Source organism: Coregonus lavaretus (assembly GCF_964263955.1).
Source record: "Coregonus lavaretus genome assembly, chromosome: 24".
Taxonomy (NCBI): Eukaryota; Metazoa; Chordata; class Actinopteri; order Salmoniformes; family Salmonidae; genus Coregonus; species Coregonus lavaretus.
The window spans coordinates 27,776,010-27,799,954 of NC_140011.1; the positions used below are offsets into that span (position 1 = coordinate 27,776,010).

The following is a 23,945-nucleotide window of genomic DNA, read 5'->3' on the forward strand; positions in this document are numbered from 1 at the left end:
ACACAAACACAAGCTGCTTTTCATCAACACACATACCAACCTGAAGCCACAGCTCTTAGATCAGTGACTGAACTGTAATTTACAATGGAAGAAGACGGCAAAGAAACCCATTCGAGAGAGAGTAAAAGACGGGAACGTCAAGCAGGTAATCCGATTTATTTACTAAAGCCGGCGGGTATGGTTATTTTCATAGACAAAATGGCCACATTTGCATCTCTTTAGACCACAAAATACCAAAGAAAGTAGTGGAACAGGGACACGCCCTACAAAACGCAGGTGTGTGGTGTGCAATGCAAGTCCAACAACCCACGCATTTTTGCCACAATGTAGCTGACTAAGTAGTTACATTTTGCGACGTTACATTGAACACAGTTTGCCTGCAGTGTTGTGCAGAAGCTACTGGCTTCCAGGTACGTGGGTAAAATCACTGGGAAATCAGAAAAAAAGCCATATTACCACCTATGTGTTGTGATAATTGAGTTGTTTGCTCTATAACCTGTTAGTTCATATGCCTTGCGACCGTGATATATAGGCCTAAAGGCCGAGACAATAAGAAGACAAAGTGGCAGGATAAATTCAACCACCCCTTTGTTTTATCACAAAACCGGAGAGCAACCTCTATCCAGTGAAGTCCACAAAGCATATTGCATGTAAACCAGGGACGGCCTGTTCAATAGGGCGATATGGGCGACGCACTGCCAAACGGGAAAAGGAAGGGATTTTTTTTCTAATCAATTATATCACGGCAACAGTAGTTATCAGTGTTGTAATCTGATCTGACTGCCACTAAATGTCAAATCAGGCTAAAGTCGTGCTTCAAATGGCCCCGCCCGTTTTTGGGGCGATTTCAGTCAGGTTGAAAATCGCCCAGAAGTCTCTCATAGCCTGTCATGTAAAATCTATTTTTTTCAAATTTCAAAGCTTTCAATACATTCTCTATGGGTGTCTGTGGGCTTGCACTTACGCGCTTTCGTCATACGTGACGTAACCATGAACGTAACTAAGAAAATAGCGGCTAGCAGCGTCTCTGTTGCGACCTGCAGTGTGGCGTTATCTTATGTTTTTAATTTGTACACTTAGTGGCGTTATTTTATGTTTTTAATTTGTACACTTAGTTTACAAACATTCTGCCAACCATGGATTTCCAGTGGTGGGTTTTGGACTGATCTTGTTGATCGTGTACATACCCGCTACGAACGGACTAAATAATGAAAACGTTGCTGGCAGCGGAATCCAATACAGCTGGGAGACTTGGCTGGATGACAGAGTCCCGGACAGAGAAGTGGAGCCAGCCGGCTTCACCCTGGTCAGAGCGGACCGCGATCTGACAGTCACAGGGAAAATCGATCCTGGTAAGAGAGCGACTCTGTACCCCCGAGCCCCGACATTGAACTGCTTTCTGTGTCACTGCGACCTTACTATCTGCCCCGTGAGTTCCCCCAATTGTTTGTTACCGTTGTGTACTGTTGATAATCACAAGTTTACTGGAGAACTGAGACCAAGTAGAGACTTTGGACAGGGTGGATATGGTATAATAAAGGCAGTTTATTCAGAGGTAAAGATATCTGGAATCGCGTGCACGGACTCGTTCGTCAAACTCTTAGGGAGCTATCTGAAGAGAGCCCCGAAAACATTGTGTGCAGACATTTTATACAATAAATGATGTAGGTTGAATCTAGTAGTTCTGATCTTCTGATTGGTCCTGATGAGTTGGGCGAGGTCCCCTCCACTGTTGCATTGGCTCTGAGTCGGGTTCTCTGTCTTCAAATGTTCAGCCTAAAGAGAGGGGATTTTTGTGTGTGTGTGTGTTTAACAGTGATGATGTGTGTGTGTGTGTGTGTGTTATCAGTGATGATGTGTGTGTGTGTGTGTGTGTGTGTGTGTCCTCAGAGCAAGAACTCGTGAGTTGGAAGAACTGAGAGACCTATGGCGTGGGTGTTGTCCTTGGCCACCTGCTGACAAGGCTGACAAGATAGGACTCTTTTGTCCATTGTTATAGGATAGGAACAGCATTGATTGAAAACAAACGCCCAACACAAAATGGGTCATGCACAAGATTTTAGTCAGACCAAGCTATAACATTATATATTTCCTACGACAGTACATTCAACCAAAAGCTAATATAACAAAGGCATCAGAGATTATTTATAATCTGTCACAGAAACTGGAATCCATCTCCCCAGATCAGTCAATAAATGCTTCTGGTATTGACTTATATGCTGCCCCTGTCTTCATGTTGTTGCTGGACATATCTTTTTTAAAATGTGTGTAGGTCACCTAAATCATCAGAAAAATTGCCCCTCCTGAGAATTTTTTCAGGAGCCGCCACTGATGTAAACAAACAATTAATTGACCTACAGCATGGTCAAGCAAGTTCAGACCACTAAACAACTTGCCTATTGATTTAGAACCACGGAGAGTTATTTAAGTCGCAAAGAAAACAGGAACTGCCTCTATTCCAACACAATTTTAACATCATCAAATCACCTATGCTTAGTCTAATACAGTGACAACTAAAAGATACCAAAAACAATTTAGTCCAATCAACGTAAGCTAAATATGATGTGGCTGTCCATGGCTCTGAGTTCTGTTTGCGTGTGTGTTTGTGCAAGTAGAAAAACATGTTGACTCACCCTACTTGTAGAGAAACGCCAATGCCATCCTCCTACTTTTCATGTTCATGAATGGTCTATCACTCTGTCATACAGTACACGCTTTTATTTGTTGTCCTAGGCTACCTGGCTAAAATGCTTGCTAGCTAGACTAACTTCCTTTCATGGGCAACGTTAGTTAGTTAACATTAGCCTTCTACATCTAGTTACATATTGAGGCCAGGGGCACAATGTATGAATTAATGGTTGGATCAGAATTGCCATTATAATCATTGACCAGTAAGGAGAATTAGTAAAAACCACAAGTCCAAATCCCTATCTCCATCCATGGCTAATTTAGGAAAGGGCCAATTTTAGCTAGCTAGCCACCGGAGGACAACAACACAACGAGATGCAACAATTTAAGTTGTTTCTGTCATTTACGTATGGTCTCAATGCGATTTGATAGGAGTGAAGCCAAATCCAAACTGGCTTCACTTGACACTTTTTTTTTGGTGCGCCAGGACCATTCACAGTTGAGCTCACTCCGTTCAGCTCAAGGCTATTTTATACCTTTTTTGTTGTTTTATCAAGGAAGGCCAAATGCTCGCTGGATTCCCTTACATTCAATGCTACGGGCGGCAACAATGTAATACGCTTTATGACCAGACATAATCAGATAGATGGTCTGCACATACAGAGACAGAGGGGCGCTGTTTCACACACTCTGATGCTTTCTCCGGCCTCTTGAGAATTGAAGAAAAATTATGAAACACAGAGATACGAAAGATACGTTATTTTATGTATTTTTCTTTTTTCTTGGTAAATTATTTTGGGGTGGCTTCCCTTGGCATCCATGAATACACGCCACTGCTAGCTTCAGACCGCAATTAGGATCTTGACAGGCTCTATCTAATGCCACGTTCAAAACAACTGGGAACTCGGGGAAAAAAAACTAGCTCCGACTGGGAAAAATCGATTTGAACGGTCATCCAACTCGGGAACTCGGGCCTCTTTCTAGAGCTCAGACTTTCTGACCTGAAGATCACTGACGTCATGATTTGACCTCGTATTTTTCCAAGTTCCCAGTTGTTTTGAAAGCGGCATTATTGCAAATAACGAATTAGTAAACATTTCTAAAAACATAATTCCACTTTGTAGGCCAGTGACAAAAATAATCACAATTTTAATACATTTTAAATTCAGGCTGTAGCACAACAAAATGTGGAAAAAGTCAAGGGGTGTGAATACTTTCTGAAGGCACTGTATTATTGCATTTGCAGACTAATGTAAGATAGGCTACTATTCCTAATGTGAGTAGATTGCATAGTCATAATTTAGGCAAATAATATAACTCAATCACTGTTAGCAAAACAGACAGTTCTGAACAATGCATGCCTGAGTACATAGTGACATAGAGTAGGCCTGATCAGAGATGTTTCTTCTCCTTTCGTTGCACAGGAAAAATGTGGCCTTTTTATAAACACATTTCATGCAATTCTACAAAAGTTTATATGACTGGAGACACATAAGTAACATCTTTTTTATGACACAAATTAGTAGCCTACTCTGCTGACACTGACAAACAGATCAGTAAAAATGACCTTAGCCTGAATGCAACCATCTAATCTAGGTCTACGAAAAGGGGAGATTCAAATTGTACTGAATGACGTCCATCTAGCCTGGAGGAGGAAATTATTGTCCCCAAAAACATGTTCCAGTGGTAGTGATCCAATGATAAAGAAAGTGAATATGTGCACACTCACTGGGGATATGGCCAATGCTCTCCACTGGTGCCAATAAGATAGGCTACTGTTCACTCAATTGGGAGTTGAGAATTTTGATAAGAGAGAATTTTTGTTTTTTTTGTTTTTCTCTTTTCAGCAATAGCGATTTGCTTTCTAAACTATGTTTTTCCTACGATTGTATTTTGAAATATTTAACTGCTTTTCACTGACCGCTGCAACTCAACAATCAGATGTTTGTTAGGCTATTTGCCACGTGCGTTGCTCAAATTGTGCACTTAAAACAATCCACAGCTAATTTTTAAAAGAAGCTAATGATCCTCTGTGGCCAAATCATGTTTGTGTAGTATTTTGAATGGTTTTACTTATTTATGTATAGGTACAAGTAATTATATAGCTTCCCCTAGCCCATTGGACACGCTTCCTATGCCGACATCAATGTGAAAGTAACTGGTGCATTAAACAGCTGGCTGCTAGGCTTACAAGGCCGAGTTCAAATGCCGACATCAAGAGTTGCACTGCCTAAATGGCTGACCCGCAAAGCGGCTGACTGGCAAAGTAAACCCTCTGGCACACTCTGAGAGAATGCTGGCAGCTTCTCTCCAAGTGACGCTCCACATGGTCCTAAAGCCATCCAATCAATACGCTAAACTGCCATTGCATTTTAATTGGGTTTGGATTGATTTTAGTCTACTTTTTTTTTGCCTACTTTTAAATTTTTGGTTTACATCGACTGCCATACCCAACTGACGCCCCTGCTGGGTAGTAGTATAGTTAGGTTATTTGCCCAATGTGGATTTGCCAGATAAAATCCATAACTTAGTGTAGTGTTAGTTAGTGTTAGTATTAGTAACTATTAGCCCTAGAATGCGCCAGAATAGTTTTGCCTACTGGGCTACTATATGAGTGTATCCCCCTCATGCAAGGCTTGTAATGTTACTACCGTGAATGTTTTGTATGACATTTCTCTGTAGGCTCAAGAAGTTTGCTTGCTGATTCTGATACAGGTAGGCGCCTTGAAGGGATAGATGCTTGTTAGATAGCTAGCTATGTAGCCTATAGATTTAATTTAATGAGTAAAACGTTATTGCTGTTTGTGTTTGCCAAATTTGATTTAAACCGTCTCAGTGGATACGTTTAATCTCTTCTAGACTGTTTATATTCCTCCTAATCTAACAACAATCTGATTGATTGGTGTGGTTTAGGGTGTGAATCTAGGGAAAGGTTAGTGTGATGTCCCAGTCACCTGGATGGGATGCTTTTGCTGGTTTCTGACATGAGACACATGCATACTGTATCTGGGTATTACCGGTAGTTCTAAAACAATTTTCTGCCTAATTGTTTGTAGCCTATGTATCTGATGCACAATTTAGGTTACCAAGGCTGCGTTTACACAGGCAGCCCAATTCTGATATTTTTTCCACTAATTGGTATTTTGACCAATCACAGCAGGTCTTACCACATCAGATCATTTTCAGAGCTGATCTGATTGGTCAATAGACCAATTAGTGAAAAAAATATCAGAATTGGGCTGCCTGTCTAAACGCAGCAGTAGGCTACATTTGGCAAATCACAGAAGAATCCAAATAAAGAAGTTCCCAGAAATGTATGATGTTGAAGGGGCTGCTCTTGTGATGGCTGGGATGTGAAAATGTTTATTTTCTGTCTTCGGTTGTATTTCACTCCGTTTGTATGTTTTTGTATTGTCTTTCAGCCTTGGAGAGCTCGGATACTGACAATGGCCTATGTGGTTGGATCATAGTCGGATTATCCATCCTTCTGATGCTCGCAACTCTGCCTCTCTCCATATGGATGTGTATTAAGGTACAGTTATGCGTGAACTGCGAACTGGTTAGGGGTGTCATTTGTGTGAGTCTATTTATTCTATGAATTGATCACTTACCAGCATGCCTTTATTCCCATGGAAATTGGCTTTCTCTCCTCTTAATGCAACACCTGCTGCCAGAGTTGTATTGTTAGATATTTACTCACTTTAAAGTAAAGAAAAGGGGGATCGTTGAGACCCAATCAGTGGTATTTCAATGTTGACTGATCGGTGAAAAGGTAGTGTGAGAAATGTAAAACGGGCTAGGGGACAACTATAATGATTACTCAGCCTGTGTTTCTTTCTCTCCCAGATTGTGAAGGAGTATGAGAGGGCCATCATCTTTCGCCTGGGGCGGATCGTACGAGGAGGAGCCAAAGGGCCAGGTAATAGATACACTCCCCATCACCACCTACACATGCACTGTCCCTGGAGAAAGTTTCACTGTGCATATTGGCTTTGATTCTCAGATTCTCTCAAGGTCCCATACTTACCTTACCGAAAAGCAACCAAAAACCTTAATTAAACATATTATGATCACAGACAGTATGAGATGGATGAAAAGTGCAGTAAACAGGATATGGGCCTGTCTTGAAACCACCTTAACTGTGAAAATATGTTAGGAGGAGTCAAGCCTCTTCTCAGTGTTAATGTGGTTAGGGGGAAATCTGCTTTGAACTATTTGTTTTACATTGTGGTGGGCTGCTGCACTACTACTGCCATTGAACCACTGTGCAGGGGTGCACTGCAACAGGTCTGTTCTGCACTTCCTGTGGCCTAGTTTAACCACTCCTGTCCTGCAGTAGCTTATGTGTTAACATCATTCCAGAATGTACACAGAATTCCAGGGTTCATGCATGCTTTCAGCAAGCACACTAATTCAAATAGTGGTAGTCTTTCTTTCCTTAAGCATAGTTTGTGTGGTAAGATTTTTGCCTTGGTAACACTGTAAAATATGTCTGGTGTATCTGGTATGACAAACTGAATATGCCAATATGTTCCCTGCAAATCTTCATAGAATACTTTAGCAGAACTTTTAAAGAGGTCGTTATTCAACAAATACGGTCACTACAGAATTTGGCACCAATTGCAATCAATTAACTAATGCTCTTGTCTGAATTAAAGTGATCTGAGAGCTTTACTGCTATCCTGTCTACAGACTGACGTCTTGATGAGCAGCAGTGGGCCCTAGTCATAGTGCTGGACTGGTAGTGCAGAATAAACACCCACATCCCTCTTCAGCCCTCTGCTCTCTCTGATTTTTCTTTTGCTTACCACCAACCCCCGATTCGGAAGACCACTTTGTGTATTTCTTGTTTGTGTGTTGTCCTTCACTTCCTAATTTCTCTAACTGATGTGCTGAGCAGAGAGCATACCTCTCCTCTCTTGGCTCTCTCTTTGTGGTTGGAGTGGAAGAGTGGTGCTGAGGGTTTTGTTGACAGTTTACCCTCATTATGTAGTGTTATTCTTAAGATAGCTTATTAATTAGCTGTATTTACACTAGTATGAGATTTTTGTGGGGGTCCAGGGGTATGGCCCTCCCATGGAGATTTTTTTTGGTAAAAGCAGCTTTTTACATTACATTTTAGTCATTTAGCAGACGCTCTTATCCAGAGTGACTTACAGTTAGTGAGTGCATACATTTTCCATTGGTGAATTCTGAGGACTCCTTGGGGCTTAGATCTATGGCAAAGGTGGAATTAAAATAACAGTGCTTTTAGCTTGGGGTTTGCGTGCGCCTTTATGCAGAGGGAATACAAAAATTATAGCTAGTTTCTGAAAGAATGATCAGGATTTAATATTTGTCAAATTATTGAGCATATCCTCAAAATTCAATTAAGCATCAGAAATTGTCCTCATTTAGCATATCAAGATCCTGATATAGAACTCAGTCAAGAGTCAGGTGTATTTCAGGATGCTTTGAAGATTGAATGAACAGTCAAAACTTAAAGACTTGGTTTGAAGTACTAAAAGGACAAAACAATATACACTACATGGACAAAAGTATGTGTATGTGCTCGTCGAACATCTCATTCCAAAATATTGGGCATTAATATGGAGTTTGTCCCCCCTTTGCTGCTATAACAGCCTCCACTCTTCTGGGAAGGCTTTCCACTAGATGTTAGAACATTGCTGCGGAGACTTGCTTCCATTCAGCCACGAGCAATAATGAGTTCGGGCACTGATGTTGGGTGATTAGGCCTGGCTTGCAGTTGGCGTTCCAATTCATCCCAAAGGTGTTCAATGGGGTTGAGGTCAGGGCTCTGTGCAGGCCAGTCAAGTTCTTCCACACCGATCTCGATAAACCATTTCTTTTTTTTACCCCTTTTTCTCCCCAATTTCATGGTATCCAATTGGTAGTTACAGTCTTGTCCCATCGCTGCAACTCCCATACGGACTCGGGAGAGGCGAAGGACGAGAGCTGTGCATCCTCCAGAACACAACCCAACTGAGCCGCACTGCTTCTTGACACAATGCCCGCTTAACCCGGAAGCCAGCCGCACCAATGTGTCGGAGGAAACACCGTACACGTGGCGACCGTGTCAGCGTGCACCGCCCGGCCCACCACAGGAGTCGCTAGTGCGCGATGGGACAAGAACATCCCTGACTGCCAAACCCTCCCCTAACCTGTCTCCTGAGTGGCGCAGTGGTCTAAGGCACTGCATCGCAGTGCTAACTGTGCCACTAGAGATCCTGGTTCGAATCCAGGCTCTGTCGCAGCCGGCCGCGACCGGGAGACTCATGGGCGGCGCACAATTGGCCCAGCGTCGTCCAGGGTAGGGGAGGGAATGGCCGGCAGGGATGTAGCTCAGTTGATAGAGCATGGCGTTTGCAACGCCAGGGTTGTGGGTTCGATTCCCACGGGGGGCCAGTAAAAAATAAATAAATAAAAAATATGTATTCACTAACTGTAAGTCGCTCTGGATAAGAGCGTCTGCTAAATGACTAAAATTTAAAAATGTAACCTGGACGACGCTGGGCCAATTGTGCGCTGCCCCATGGGTCTCCCGGTCGCGGCCGGCTGCGACAGAACCTGGACTTGAACCAGGATCTCTAGTGGCACAGCTAGCACTGCAATGCAGTGCATTAGAACACTGTGCCACTCGGGAGGCCTCGATAAACAATTTCTGAATGGACCTCGCTTTGTGCACCTGTCAGCAACAGGTGTGGCTGAAATAGCCAAATCCACTACTTTGACGGGGTGTCCACATACTTTTGCCTATTTAGTGTACTTTAGGCAAGTGGCATTTCAATAGAACCTTTTCTCATTTTGTATGACTTTCTATCAACACTGTACAGGACATAGCATACATGAAAATGTCTTCAAAAATGCTGGCCTCATTTATTTTCAAAGACACAACTGGCATATCCGACTTCAAATAAGTAGTTGCACTGTCAAAACTGGGTCAAGTTTGTAGGCAAGAATGCTGACCGGAGCCTATTTTAATTATTACCTGAACAAATTATTAGAGGGCCTACACATTTATGTGCACACTGAAAACATTTGTGTGGACCAGAATGAGGCTCTCTAAATTGTTCCTGCTGTGAGGAATTGCCATCTTCAGACAATGTTTTTATAACTTATCTGCAGATAATTGTTGTCTATAACTAAAAAAGCAATAGTAACAGTATGCAAATCAGGGAGCCAAATTAACCAAATATTCTTCACTTTTACTGACTCTGGGTAAGTACAAAAGGGTTTAACTGCCAAAATCTTGCACTATCCATTTAACAATGTGGAAGATGTGCTATTACCACACAAATCTCCAACCTCCAGTGATTTCAGGTGACATGGCATTACTTGTGCAGGGGTGGTACTAATGTAACTAACTATAAAGTGGCCGCAGTAGTCTTATCTACCATAGCCACGCTATGGACCTCAAACTCTCAAGTCTGTTTTATATGTTTGTGGGAAGCCTTCCGTCATGCTCTCCATGGATGAAACATGATCTGGCAGGATTCCGGAACAGCCACATGATAGCAGACTGAGGTATTAATAGACCCTGTCCATCTATCACGGAGGGACTTTCACGTTCCTCATCTGCCCTAAGAGCCCAGGCATAAACACCAAAGTTTAGTATTTGGTTTCCCCAAGTAAACTCTGCTCATTATTTCTGCGCTCTCTCCCTCGCCGGTGAGTGAACCAGTGCCATTTTTAGGGTGGGAATCCATGGAATTTTCCATCATATCCCATGATGCCTTGCATAGCAAATTTAGAGCATACTCCTGCATTGCACTATAACCAGGGCCAGCTGGCACTGGGCTGAAGTCCCAGCTCGGAAAAAGGTTGCACAAGTTATATGCCTCTGTTAAGACTCTCTCTTACACACCATCATACCCAGCACTCTGTGTTTGTACTGCACTGTATTGTACCATGCTGAACCCGAGTGTGTGTAAACAAAGAGGTGTTTATGAATGCAGGAAATGTGTAGAGTCATGACCAACAGCAGTCGTGTGACTAATGGAACTCAGGTGTGAATTTGGTCTTATGCCAGACATTTACTCAGTTCTACTGTACTGTATGTTAAATAATTTATGCTACCCTTACTGACAATCACATTTTCTCAGCTTTTATGATATTGAGTAGCTTTAAGCTTCGCCGTTAAATGTGTGTTGTGCGTGTGTGTCACACCCCACAGGCCTGTTCTTCATCCTGCCCTGCACAGATAGCTTCATCAATGTGGACATGCGCACCATCACCTTCGACATCCCCCCACAAGAGGTGAGCCCCACCCCCCCCCCACCCCATTTACCATGATTAGCCTATCATGTACTACCCAGCCATGAACAGTGTTGTCAGTGTAACTGATTGTTCCCCCCTCATCAGGTTCTGACTAAGGACTCAGTGACGGTCAGTGTTGATGGTGTGGTGTACTACCGTGTTCAGAATGCGACCCTGGCTGTGGCCAACATCACCAACGCTGACGCCGCCACCCGCCTGCTGGCACAGACCACCCTGAGGAACGTCCTGGGAACCAAGAACCTGGCTGAGATCCTGTCTGATCGTAATGAGATTGCCCACAGCATGCAGGTACTGAACCACATCGACCACCAATGACTCTGTACTGACCATATCCTGACCATACATGCACAACTTCACATCATGCAGGTACTAGAAGACTGTGTGGATAATAGTTATTTATTTAGTGTTGAACAGCAAGCCATAATTGCCATAATACAGGAGAAGATATTGCGAGAGTTCACTGAATGGCTTTGTTTATAGAATGTACAATGTAATGGTTAAGGTTAGGATTGGAGAAAACGAATTCATTGATCTTCCGGCTATGGCCTTTCTTATTGTTTTGGACCTAGTCCCTCAAGACATTTCATCCTCCAGAAGTACTGCTGCAGTGACATTTTAATCTCTATTAGTTTGATATAAATATGTATTATTGTCACGTACACCAGATAGGTGCATTGAAATGTGTTGTTTTACAGGGTCAGCCAGAAGTACAGCGCCCCTGGAGCAAATTAGGGTTAAGTGCCTTGCTCAAGGGCACATCAACAATGTTTCACATTGTCGGCTCGGGTATCCAAACTAGCGACCTTTCAGTTACTGGCCCAATGCTCTAACTGCTAGGGTACCTGTATGTCAGATTGATATGTCATCTAGTCTTCAAAGAGATGCTGTGTAAGGAAGGGGTGTTCTGGGCCTATTATAACCTGAGGTTACCTATTGGATGTGGAGCTGAATGTTTTACACCTGTGTTGTCCCCAGTCCACCCTGGATGATGCTACAGATGACTGGGGTATCAAGGTGGAGCGTGTGGAGATAAAGGACGTCAAACTGCCCCAGCAGCTCCAGAGGGCCATGGCAGCAGAGGCTGAGGCTAGCCGTGAGGCCAGGGCTAAGGTACAGTACTGACACACATACAGACCAGGGTAACACACACACGCTCAGACATACAGGCATTGTCTATTTTTGAGGTAAATCCTTTTCCTCTGAGTGAAGAATCCCAGTTGTCTTCTCAGCTATATACTTTCTTGGCTTGATTTAGTCCCAAAATAAATCATCCAGATAAATGTTTTTGTGTAGGGTCAAGATGTCATCTGCCTTGTTCCTTAGCAACCAGTGGTCATGCCATAAAAAGCCTTTCATTAAGCTAGAATAGATAGTAAGAGCATAGCAGGTCACAAGTTGGGGCACCTCTAACCGAGTCTCCTCCCATCGGCCATTACACTAATTGGATACCATCTTCGCATGTTGAATCTGCTGGTTAAAGATGAGGTCTCTCTGGCATTTATTCATTTAATCATCCACTCTCTCTCTGGCTTTTCTCTATATACTCACATTCACTTGATCTGTGCATACTGTGGAATTCTATCTCTCTTCATTAACTAATGGTCCATCTTTTTTTCCAATCTCTCCCTTTCTCTCTGTATCTGTCCCCCTCCTCCCTTCTTCCTGTCCCCTGGGCCGTGTGTGTGTGTGTAGGTGATCGCAGCAGAGGGGGAGGTGAACGCGTCACGGGCTCTGAAGGAGGCCTCCCTGGTGATCGCTGAGTCTCCATCTGGCCTCCAGCTGCGCTACCTGCAGACGCTCAACACCATCGCTGCCGAGAAGAACTCCACCATCATCTTCCCCCTGCCAATGGACATGATGCAGGCCTTCATGAAGAGAGACTGAGGAGAGCCTGATGGATGCTGTGCAATTACTTTTACACACACGAGAAACAATCATTCACACATATATCATATTGTGTTGCTTTGGGAATCTGTTGTAGAAATGTAGTGGCTGTGATTGAGTGAACCGTTTCTCTTGTGCCAAATGTTCTTAGGTCAATGCCAGCTGGTACAGAGTAGCATAGTTAGAGAGCTTGGTTAAGCTTATGGGTCAAAGAACTTAATGTAAACATTTGATATGTGTGTGTGTCAACGCCATTGAAGGGAACAGAGGAACAGGGTTTGAACAAAACCAATGGGAACTGAGTCGCCAGCTCAACTGAGGTGTGGTGTTCCCTGCACTGCTATGAGGCTGAGACCAGGATGTACTAGGGACCCTGTTTGTCTGTCTCTATGGGAAGTAACCTCTTTACTATGACCATTTAAACAACACAAAGCCTTAAGTCATTGCCAAGGGGTCAATGTACTAATCTCATATAGTTCCTATGCATATCTGGATGGAAATTGGAAGTACATTTTAATGTTTTAAAATAGCAGTATTTTATAACCACACTCTTTTGAGTGTGAAAGAAGCCATATGTTATTTGTATGGGATTTGGAAATTGGTCCTCCATATTCTGATAGCATTTATTGCTATATTTCAGTCTGCACTATTAGATCGGTGCTCGTATTGGCACAGATAGTTTAGTGATAGGTTCCATCCAGACCAAAGATGTCTTTGAATCGGAAAAGCACTGTGATTCAGATGCTGTTACAGAACCTATACAGTATAAATTACTTTACTGTATAAAACCTGGTATGTGTTTTATGTGTAAATGACATAGTTCCATTATATATAATGTTACTAAACCGCTCTGTTGTAGCCTATTTTCCTCATATTGAAATGATTTCTTATCAAGTTTATATTTTCATATCATGCAACCTTGGTGTGAAACTTTTTCTAGATAGGTCAATGTAGATTATAATTTATTTATGTATTGACATGCATTTGAACCTGTACTTCAAAACATAAACTTGTATGTTAGTGTTACCGTCATAGCTGTAGTGTGTTCTTTCCACTATGATTCAACCTTGAAATAAAAAGTATATACACACTTCAAATGATATAAGATGGAGACAACCCTCATCACATCTAGTGTCGATGACATAGGTTTTATTGAAACGATAGTCAGGCCTGGGGAAAACCATTGACAGCTGTGAAGTGGTGGCTAATGAGAGTTCTAGCAGCATAGCTTTGGATTCCCCATGAAGAACCGCATTGTAAGGCTGCAGACAGAGACAGGCCAACATGCACTGACCACAGCGACGAGAGGAGTGAGATCTAGAATAGAAGCACTAATGAAGGGTACCCTACTCCTGTTGTGACACACCAAATAAAAACAAAGCTGGCCTGGTTCCTCTCTCCTGCATTCCTTTCCATTATGGCAGCGAACCCCTGCATTGACGAGTCACTTCATACCGAACATGAAGTATTATAGATTAAGGCTATAATGGTTTTATTACTTTGGTGTGGTTATGTCTGGCAGTGTGTTTTTCTGCATTACTACACACCAAGCCTCCCTGCCTCTGTTGGTTCAGAGGATTGTATACTGAACAAAAATGTACACGTAACAATTTCAAAGATTTGACTGAGTTACAGTTCATATAAGGAAATCAGTCAATTGAAATAAATTAATTAGGCCCTAATCTATGGATTTCACACGACTGGGCAGGGACGCAGCCATGGGTGGGCATAGGCCCACCAACTTGGGAGCCAGGCCCACCCACGGGGTAGCCAGGCCCAGCCAATCAGAATGAGTTTTTCCCCACAAAAGGGCTTTATTACAGACAGAAATACTCCTCAGCTTTTTGTGCGTATGGAAAATTTCTGGGATCTTTTATTTCAGCTCATGAAACATGGGACCAACACTTTACATGTTGCGTTTATATTTTTGTTCAGTGTAATATGCTAGGTTTTGGATGTTTGTGAGATACTGAATAGCGAGAAACAGCCTACTGTTGTTGGCATCGTAGAAATAAATGTATAAAATATCTCACACAAACTATATTTAAATGTCCATGCAGATTGCTTTATCTAAGCCTTCGGTTCCATTAAAGCCCTTATTATTGGTCACTTACATGCTCATTTGCATATGTATAAAAGCTAATAAAGTATTATTATCAGGAGAGATTAAAATAGTGCACTAGTGCTCTGTGTCAGCTCAACAGGTGTATGAAAGCCTGTTCTATTCCCACTGGCAGTCAGAAGTAAGGAGGTTGGCAGGGCATAAAGGATTCAACCATTGAAAGTCTCATGACTGGAGCTGCTCAGTGTGTGTGGTAGAGCCAGGCGGCAGGGTTAGGGGTTAAAGGTGACGGTTCACAGCTCCAGCTCAGCCATGGCCCGCTCCAGGGGGTCGCTGGTCCAGTACTCGTGGTCCCAGCCCAGGAACCAGCCGGTGAACGTGGGCGGCTCAAACCCTTGCTTGATCTTCACGATGGGCGTCCTGCGGTCACGGTTGGCAGGGTCTGTCTCAATGTAACGCACAGCTAGGGGAGGAGGGGATTAAATTAGGGTTCTATAGAGAGCAGTTTTCCCAGTGGTAAACTTCTCAATCAAATTATTTTGGTCATGACATGACTAATGCACTCAAAAGGCAGGGTGGCATGTACATTCTCTATGAAAAACAGTCTACATGATAATGAATTAATAATTTGTTAAATTCAGCAGCAGTTTTCCATATTCACTTACCGGAGGCCATCGCCTCACTCTTCTCCTCTTCATGTGCTTCATTCCCGATCCAGACAAACACCTAAAAGAGGTGATTCAACCTACATTAGACTATGTACTGAAATTAAAATCAAATGTATTTGGTCGTGTACACATATTTTGCAGATGTTATTGCGGGTGTAGCGAAATCCTTATGTTCCTAGCTCCAACAGCAATACCTAACAACACATACAAATCCAAAGAAAAGTAAAGAAATAAAAAAATAAAAAAGGATTAAGAATTTATATATATATATATATATATATGTACACATGCATACAGTTGAAGTCGGAAGTTTACATACACTTAGGATGGAGTCATTAAAACTCGTTTTTCAACCACTCCACAAATGTCTTGTTTACAAACTATAGTTTAGGCAAGTCAGTTAGGACATCTACCTTGTGCATGACACAAGTAATCTTTCCAACAATTGTTTGCAGACAGATTATTTCACTTATAAATTCACAATTCCAGTGGGTCAGAAGTTTACATATACTAAGTTGACTGTGCCTTTAAACAGCTTGGAAAATTCCAGAAAATGATGTCATGGCTTTAGAAGCTTCGGATAGGCGAATTGACATCATTTGAGTCAATTGGAGGTGAACCTGTGGATGTATTTCAAGGCCTACCTTCAAACTCAGTGCCTCTTTGCTTGACATCATGGGAAAATCAAAAGAAATCAGCCAAGACCTCAGAAAAAAAATGGTAGACCTCCACAAGTCTTGTTCATCCTTGGGAGCAATTTCCTGAAGGTACCACGTTCATCTGTACAAACAATAGTACGCAAGTAGAAATACCATGGGACCACGCAGCTGTCATACCGCTCAGGAAGGAGACGCGCTCTGTCTCCTAGAGATGAACGTACTTTGCTGCGAAAAGTGCAAATCAATCCCAGAACAACAGCAAAGGACCTTGAAGATGCTGGAGGAAACAGTTACAAAAGTATCTATATCCACAGTAAAACGAGTCCTATAATCGACATAACCTGAAAGGCCGCTCAGCAAGGAAGAAGCCACTGCTCCAAAACCGCCATAAAAAAGCCAGACTACGGTTTGCAACTGCACATGGGGACAAAGATCGTACTTTTTGGAGAAATGTCCTCTGGTCTGATCAAACAAAAATAGAACTGTTTGGCCATAATAGCTTAGTGGGTAAGAGCGTTGTGCCAGTAACCGAAAGGTCGCTGGTTCTAATCCCCGAGCCGACTAGGTGAAAAATCTGTCGATGTGCCCTTAAGCAAGGCACTTAACCCTAATTGCTCCTGTAAGTCGCTCTGGATAAGAGCGTCTGCTAAATGACTAAAATGTAAATAATGGCCATCGTTATGTTTGAAGGAAAAAGGGGGCAGCTTGCAAGCCGAAGAACACCATCCCAACCGTGAAGCATGGGGGTGGCAGCATCATGCTGTGGGGGTGCTTTGCTGCAGGAGGGACTGGTGCACTTCACAAAATAGATGGCATCATGAGGAAGGAAAATTATATATATATTGAAGTAACATCTCAAGACATCAGTCAGGAAGTTAAAGCTTGGTCGCAAATGGGTCTTCCAAATGGACAATGACCCCAAGCATACTTCCAAAGTTGTGGCAAAATGGCTTAAGGACAACAAAGTCAAGGTATTGGAGTGGCCATCACAAAGCTCTGACCTCAATTCGATGAAGAACTGAAAAAGCGTGTGCGAGCAAGGAGGCCTACAAACCTGACTCAGTTACACCAGCTCTGTCAGGAGGAATGGGCCAAAATTCACCCAACTTATTGTGGGAAGCTTGTGGAAGGCTACCCGAAACGTTTGACCCAAGTTAAACAATTTAAAGGCAATGCTACCAAATAATAATTGAGTCTACGTAAACCTCTGACCCACTGGGAATGTGATGTATTTTTTTTTACTAGGAGTAAATGTCAGGAATTGTGAAAAACTGAGTTGAAATGTATTTGGCTAAGGTGTATGTAAACTTCTGACTTCAACTGTATATACATAGTGCCTTTGGAAATGATTCAGACCCGTTGACTTTAACCACATTTTGTTACGTTACAGCCTTATTCTAAAATGGCTTAAAAATATATATATCCTCAGTATTCTACACACAATACCCCATAATGACAAAGCGAAAAGAGGTTTTTAGAGATACCTTATTTACGTAAGTATTTAGACCCTTTGCTATAAGACTCGAAATTGAGCTCAGGTCCATCCTGTTTCCATTGATCATCCTTGAGATGTTTCTACAACTTGATTAGAGTCCACCTGTGGTAAATCCAATTGATTGGACATGATTTGGAAAGGCACACACCTGTCTATACAGTGAGGGAAAAAAGTATTTGATCCCCTGCTGATTTTGTACGTTTGCCCACTGACAAAGAAATGATCAGTCTATAATTTTTATTTGAACAGTGAGAGACAGAATAACAACAACAAAAAAATCCAGAAAAACGCATGTCAAAACATATTATAAATTGATTTGCATTTTAATGAGGGAAATAAGTATTTGACCCCCTCAGAGATTTCTCTTAAAGGGAGTGCTCCTAATCTCAGTTTGTTACCTGTATAAAAGACACCTGTCCACAGAAGCAATCAATCAATCAGATTCCAAACTCTCCACCATGGCCAAGACCAAAGTGCTCTCCAAGGATGTCAGGGACAAGATTGTAGACCTACACAAGGCTGGAATGGGCTACAAGACCATCGTCAAGCAGCTTGGTGAGAAGGTGACAACAGTTGGTGCGATTATTCGCAAATGGAAGAAACACAAAAGAACTGTCAATCTCCCTCGGCCTGGGGCTCCATGCAAGATCTCACCTCGTGGAGTTGCAATGATCATGAGAACGGTGAGGAATCAGCCCGGAACTACACGGGAGGATCTTGTCAATGATCTCAAGGCAGCTGGGACCATAGTCACCAAGAAAACAATTGGTAACACACTATGCCGTGAAGGACTGAAATCCTGCAGCGCCCGCAAGGTCCCCCTGCTCAAGAAAGCACATATACAGGGCCGTCTGAAGTTTGCTAATTAACATCTGAATGATTCAGAGGAGAACTAGGGGAAAGTGTTGTGGTCAGATGAGACCAAAATCGAGCTCTTTGGCATCAACTCAACTCGCCGTGTTTGGAGGAGGAGGAATGCTGCCTATGACCCCAAGAACACCATCCCCACCGTCAAACATGGAGGTGGAAACATTATGCTTTGGGGGTGTTTTTCTGCTAAGGGGACAGGACAACTTCACCGCATCAAAGGGACGATGGACAGGGCCATGTACCGTCAAATCTTGGGTGAGAACCTCCTTCACTCAGCCAGGGCATTGAAAATGGGTCGTGGATGGGTATTCCAGCATGACAATGACCCAAATCACACGGCCAAGGCAACAAAGGAGTGGCTCAAGAAGAAGCACATTAAGGTCCTGGAGTGACCTAGCCAGTCTCCAGACCTTAATCCCATAGAAAATCTGTGGAGGGAGCTGAAGGTTCGAGTTGCCAAACGTCAGCCTTGAAACCTTAATGACTTGGAGAAGATCTGCAAAGAGGAGTGGAACAAAATCCCTCCTGAGATGTGTGCAAACCTGGTGGCCAACTACAAGAAACGTCTGACCTCTGTGATTGCCAACAAGGGTTTTGCCACCAAGTACTAAGTCATGTTTTGCAGAGGGGTCAAATACTTATTTCCCTCATTAAAATGCAAATCAATTTATAACATTTTTTACATGCGTTTTTCTGGATTTTGTTGTTGTTATTCTGTCTCTCACTGTTCAAATAAACCTACCATTAAAATTATAGACTGATCATGTCTTTGTCAGTGGGCAAACATACACAATCAGCAGGGGATCAAATACTTTTTCCCCTCACTGTATAAGGTCCCACAGTTGACAGTGCATGTCAGAGTAAAAACCAAGCCATGAGGTCGAAGGAAGTGTCCGTAAAGCGCCGAGACAGGATTGTGTCGAGGCATAGATCTGGGGAAGAGTACCAAAACATTTCTGCAACATTGAAGGTCCCCAAGAACACAGTGGCCTCCATCATTCTTCAATGGAAGAAGTTTGGAAACACCAAGACTCTTCCTAGAGCTGGCCGCCCGGCCAAACTGAACAATCGGGGAGAAGGGCCTTGGTCAGGGAGGTAACCAAGAACCCGATGGTCACTCTGATAGAGCTCTAGAGTTCCTCTGTGGAGACGGTAGAACCCTCCAGAAGGACAACCATCTGCAGCACTCCACCAATCAGGCCTTTGTGGTAGTGTGGCCAGACGGAAGCCACTCCTCAGTAAAAGGCACATGACAGCCCACTTGGAGTTTGCCAAAAGGCACCTCAAAGACTCTCAGACCATGAGAAACAAGATTCTCTAGTCTGATGAATCCAAGATAGAACTCTTTGGCTTGAATGGCAAGCGTCACGTCTGGAGGAAACCATCCACCATCCCTACGGTGAAGCATGGTGGTGGATCGTTTTTCAGCGGCAGGGACTGGGAGACTAGTCAGGATCGAGGTAAAGATGAATGGAGCAAAGTACAGAGAGATCCTTGATGAAAACCTGCTCCAGAGCGCTCAGGACCTCAGACTGGGGTGACGGTTCACCTTCCAACAGGACAACGACCCTAAGCACACAGCCAAGAAAACGCAGGAGTGGCTTCGGGACAAGTCTCTGAATGTCCTTGAGTGGCCCAGCCAGAGCCCGGACGAACCCGATCTAACATCTCTGGAGAGACCTGAAAATAGCTGTGCAGCGACACTCCCCATCCAACCTGACAGAGCTTGAGAGGATCTGCAGAGAATGGGAGAAACTCCCCAAAAACAGGTGTGCCAAGCTTGTAGCGTCCCACCCAAGAAGACTTGAGGCTGTAATCGCTGCCAAAGGTGCTCCAAAGAAGTACTGAGTAAAGGGTCTAAATACTAATGTAAATGTTATATTTCAGTTTTTTTTATTGCAAACATTTCTAAAAATCGTTTTTGCTTTGTCATTATGGGGTAGTGTGTGTAGATTGATGAGGGGAAAAAAACAATTAAATCCATTTTAGAATAAGTCTGTAACGTAACAAAATGTGGAAAAAGTAAAGGGGTCTGAATACTTTCCGAATGCAGTATATACATATGAAGTGGGTAAAACAGTATGTAAACATTATTAAAGTGACATTAAAATGAATCTGTTATCCACTGTGTTACTGTTAGTACATCTCCACACTTAATCATATTCACATCTTAGAAAATACCACATGCTAATGTATCTACCTGATCCCATGTGTCCATGATCATGACATCATCGGTAGCCAGATCCTCTTGGGTCATCTCCCCAGGTACCTCCTCAATCTGGGTGGAGGGAACCAGGAACATTAGAAAGACCAGGGTTAAAGGGTTAACCACGAATGGCTGATGGTAATAATATGGGACTCACAATGAAGTTTCCGGTCTTGTTGGAGCAGGCAAAGAGCCTGGGTGGATGGGCGTCCAACTTGTCCTTGCTTCTCAGTCTGGAGGAGGTGCGGTACGCTGCCTTCCCTCCCAGAGCCTCCCAGAAGTCATCTGCACAGAGACACACAACAAGCAGTTGGTTAGGACATGCCACAGCCAGCCACAGAGCAAAGAAAAGCCAATGTCCATTGGCACAACGTACAGTACATACCAGTCTCTCCGCCCTCAGACAGTTCTGAGGAGGACACCCCCAGAATGTCACAGAGCTGCTGGGTGCCATTTTTCTCAGTGTCACTGGCCCCCTGGCCCACCCACATGAAGGAGGCTGCTGGAGTCACCAGGAGGAAGGCGTCGTTGGAGTTCAGGTTGGAGGACACAGCATCAACCTAGAGGTGGATGGATGAAACATGGTGGGTGGAAAATGACCACAAGTGTCATGTATTTAAATATAGTGCAGTTGAGTAGCTCATTTCAGAAAAACAGGGCCCTATCCCGATGTTACTCACCTCCACAGCTCTTGTGCACCCTGCAGAGTTGGAGCGCACCTGGAAGAGTCGTGTTTCAGCAGGAGCGGACTGACCCCCGTCTCTGGACGTACCTCCCTTGTACACCACCATGGGCTGTCCCCTGAACAGGCTCATGAGGTGAGCTGGCTCCTTGCCCTGGACTACCCTCACCTGGACCACAGAGCAAACTAGTTAACAAACATCTATACTGTTGTGATGTAGTTGGACACATTGTTAATCATGGTGATTCATGCTGTATAATTTCACAAAAATTATATTCTGTGCAATAAGAAATTCTGAGACCAAATGCAGGGAAAATCAAAAAGCTGTGGATCTTTGGAAGAATATAATTGTATTGAATTACATCTATTTGGAAATCTAGATTTATTTGCGATGCAGCCTTGCATGTGTCTACAATAATATCCCACAGGGTGGCAGCAGTGAGCTCTGAACAACAACAGGGTAGGAGAACTCTGACAGAGTTAAGTGTTCCATGGCACTCCCTACCCTAATCTCCCAGGATGCTGTGCGTCTGTCTGTCTGTCTAGCTGTCTGACAGCAGGACATCCTGTTTGCTGGATGCAGCCAGTTTGCCTCATCATCCGCCAGCACAAAGGGGACTTCTCTCCCCCTCCCAGGCCGACGGACTGTGTGGCTTTCTCACTGTTTAGTCACTCAAGAGTGTGTTTGTTCTCCTCTCAACACCATTCCTGAAATGTTGGGACCTGCGTGGGCATGCACAAAGCCTCGTTTCAGATGTTTTCCTCCCAAAATTGGAGACTGCTGGACGGAGGGCTAGAGAGAAATTAGGTGCATATTGCACAGAGTGAAAGTACCTCTGTACTGAAAACTTGTGAGGCAAGGTTGCATGTTTATAGTGTGCTGACTTATTTTCATGCATTTCTATGCATTAAGTTCCTCTAAATGCTGTTTATTTTGCACGACTATGTATCATACCGTTACAAATGTATGATAGGTGTCGTCAGCGTTTAGACATCATGGACAGTTGCTTGGAATATAAACAGGTTTGTGACTGAAGTTTCCACCCTGGTGGGCTTCTACACAAATGTAGGATTATTGTTAGTCATGCATTATAACACATCAATAACATAACTACGCAGTGCACAGCAAACATTTTCACACTGTATATAGACAGGAGGGTGAGACACTGACAGGCATAGACAGACACACACAGACAGATACACAGCAAGAGATGGTCACAGACATTCCCAGAGCCTGGAACCTTATACAGAGCCAAGGCATGATCTAGCTAAATCATAAAGAACTGCAGTATAAAAGACAACCTAGAATCACTGGTGGCCTATGCAATGGTCCTTGCTTGAGTTGAGCAAATTTCTTAAGGACAAGCAAGAGAGCTCTTCGTCCCCACAGCAGGTCAGATAATAGGCTGGTCTGGGATCAGTAGCTATGTGTCAGAGTGATAATGCAACAGGATCAGGGAGGGCAAAGGGATCTCCCTCATAAACATGGCTTTGGAATGTCCTGTTTGGGGTCCCTGTTGATTTCAACCGGCTGATTTCTCTGTAAACACATTGAGCCATATCAGTTAAATACAGAGATTCTAAGCCCCCCATGCCTGGTCTATGTACTGAGTCATGCAGCCCTGACAGGGGAGTACCTGGGTGGTAATAGGAGCCCCAGAAACCTGGAAAAAACAAAGAGGCAGGAAATGACAGGAAGCAATGGTGGAGGAAGAGGGAGAATGAGCAGACACACTGGTAAGGAAGGAGGTTACTGGGCTCAATATAGATGAGGCCAAGAGGAAAGTATATAAAAAAGGAATATGCGATGGGAAAAGAAAGCCACTTCTTCCACACACACACCCACTCATTCATTACCTGCACAGGCCCACCACCAAGCTCATCGTCCAACTGGGCACCCAAGATGGCTGAAGCACCAATTTCGTCATGGGAAGAATCACTTCCCTGCCTGAGAGAGACTCCAGTTAGCAGGCAAAATATCTCTACTGATAGTTTCTACTGTTTATTTTCCATCATTTTAATTCTATTTTAATGTCTCTCTTACCACATGTAGATAATATGTCCTTGGCGTCCTCCATGGTGGTAGTTGTAGAGGATGATGTAACTGTCTCCCCCGTAGAATTGTCCATGTGTGGAGGGGTCCACTTCCACCTTGTCTGATCCCTCAATACGCCAGATCTGTCCATACACATACACATGATGTAACCCCTAGTTGTGGCAGGCTACTGAAACAAAGCTGTATATGTAAATACAGCTTGAATAATGCAGAATCATGTCCCTCTCATTTGGTTGCTATCTGTTCATCAGAGATTTACTACTTTAATATCCTTCCTGTTTTGACTGCATTGGGCTGAAACCCAAACATGACTGCCTCACAGTACCTCACAGAATGCTATTACTGTATAATAGCCCTTCTTTATAAAGTTGATAGTTACTCATAGCAATACTCATCCTGATAGTTACTCTAAGAAAGATGAATGGGAAGGCTTGCCGTACAATGTGTACACATGCTCC

At 43.3% G+C, this 23,945-nt stretch overlaps 2 protein-coding genes across 4 annotated transcripts in view; one reads left to right on the top strand and one right to left on the bottom strand.

Annotated features, from left to right (window-relative positions):
• On the top strand, nucleotides 1–14,179 carry LOC311100244 (stomatin-like). 3 transcript variants are annotated; one of them, XM_084141080.1, is made up of 8 exons: nucleotides 1–145; nucleotides 5,311–5,343; nucleotides 6,051–6,160; nucleotides 6,475–6,547; nucleotides 10,802–10,884; nucleotides 10,990–11,193; nucleotides 11,881–12,015; nucleotides 12,598–13,883. In XM_084141080.1, the coding sequence occupies exons 1-8, from the start codon at nucleotides 85–87 to the stop codon at nucleotides 12,787–12,789; spliced, it is 891 nt and encodes a 296-aa protein (XP_083997206.1). In that variant the 5' UTR covers nucleotides 1–84; the 3' UTR covers nucleotides 12,790–13,883. The 3 variants fall into 3 exon arrangements, with proteins under 3 accessions (XP_083997206.1, XP_083997207.1, XP_083997205.1); XM_084141079.1 differs by lacking the exon at nucleotides 5,311–5,343 and adding an exon at nucleotides 1,116–1,352 and having other exon boundaries at nucleotides 21–145; XM_084141081.1 differs by lacking the exon at nucleotides 5,311–5,343 and having other exon boundaries at nucleotides 12,598–14,179.
• Nucleotides 13,917–23,945, bottom strand: part of LOC311100243 (gelsolin-like) — a 23,511-nt gene continuing 13,482 nt past the window's right edge. The window contains exons 9-16 of the mRNA XM_084141078.1: nucleotides 23,476–23,609; nucleotides 23,289–23,379; nucleotides 21,430–21,600; nucleotides 21,135–21,309; nucleotides 20,907–21,034; nucleotides 20,744–20,821; nucleotides 15,517–15,577; nucleotides 13,917–15,314 (exon numbers count right to left, since the gene is read on the bottom strand). Of these exons, the coding sequence (XP_083997204.1) occupies nucleotides 15,145–15,314; nucleotides 15,517–15,577; nucleotides 20,744–20,821; nucleotides 20,907–21,034; nucleotides 21,135–21,309; nucleotides 21,430–21,600; nucleotides 23,289–23,379; nucleotides 23,476–23,609 (1,008 nt within the window). The 3' untranslated portion in view covers nucleotides 13,917–15,144. The remainder of the gene's footprint in view (nucleotides 15,315–15,516; nucleotides 15,578–20,743; nucleotides 20,822–20,906; nucleotides 21,035–21,134; nucleotides 21,310–21,429; nucleotides 21,601–23,288; nucleotides 23,380–23,475; nucleotides 23,610–23,945) is intronic.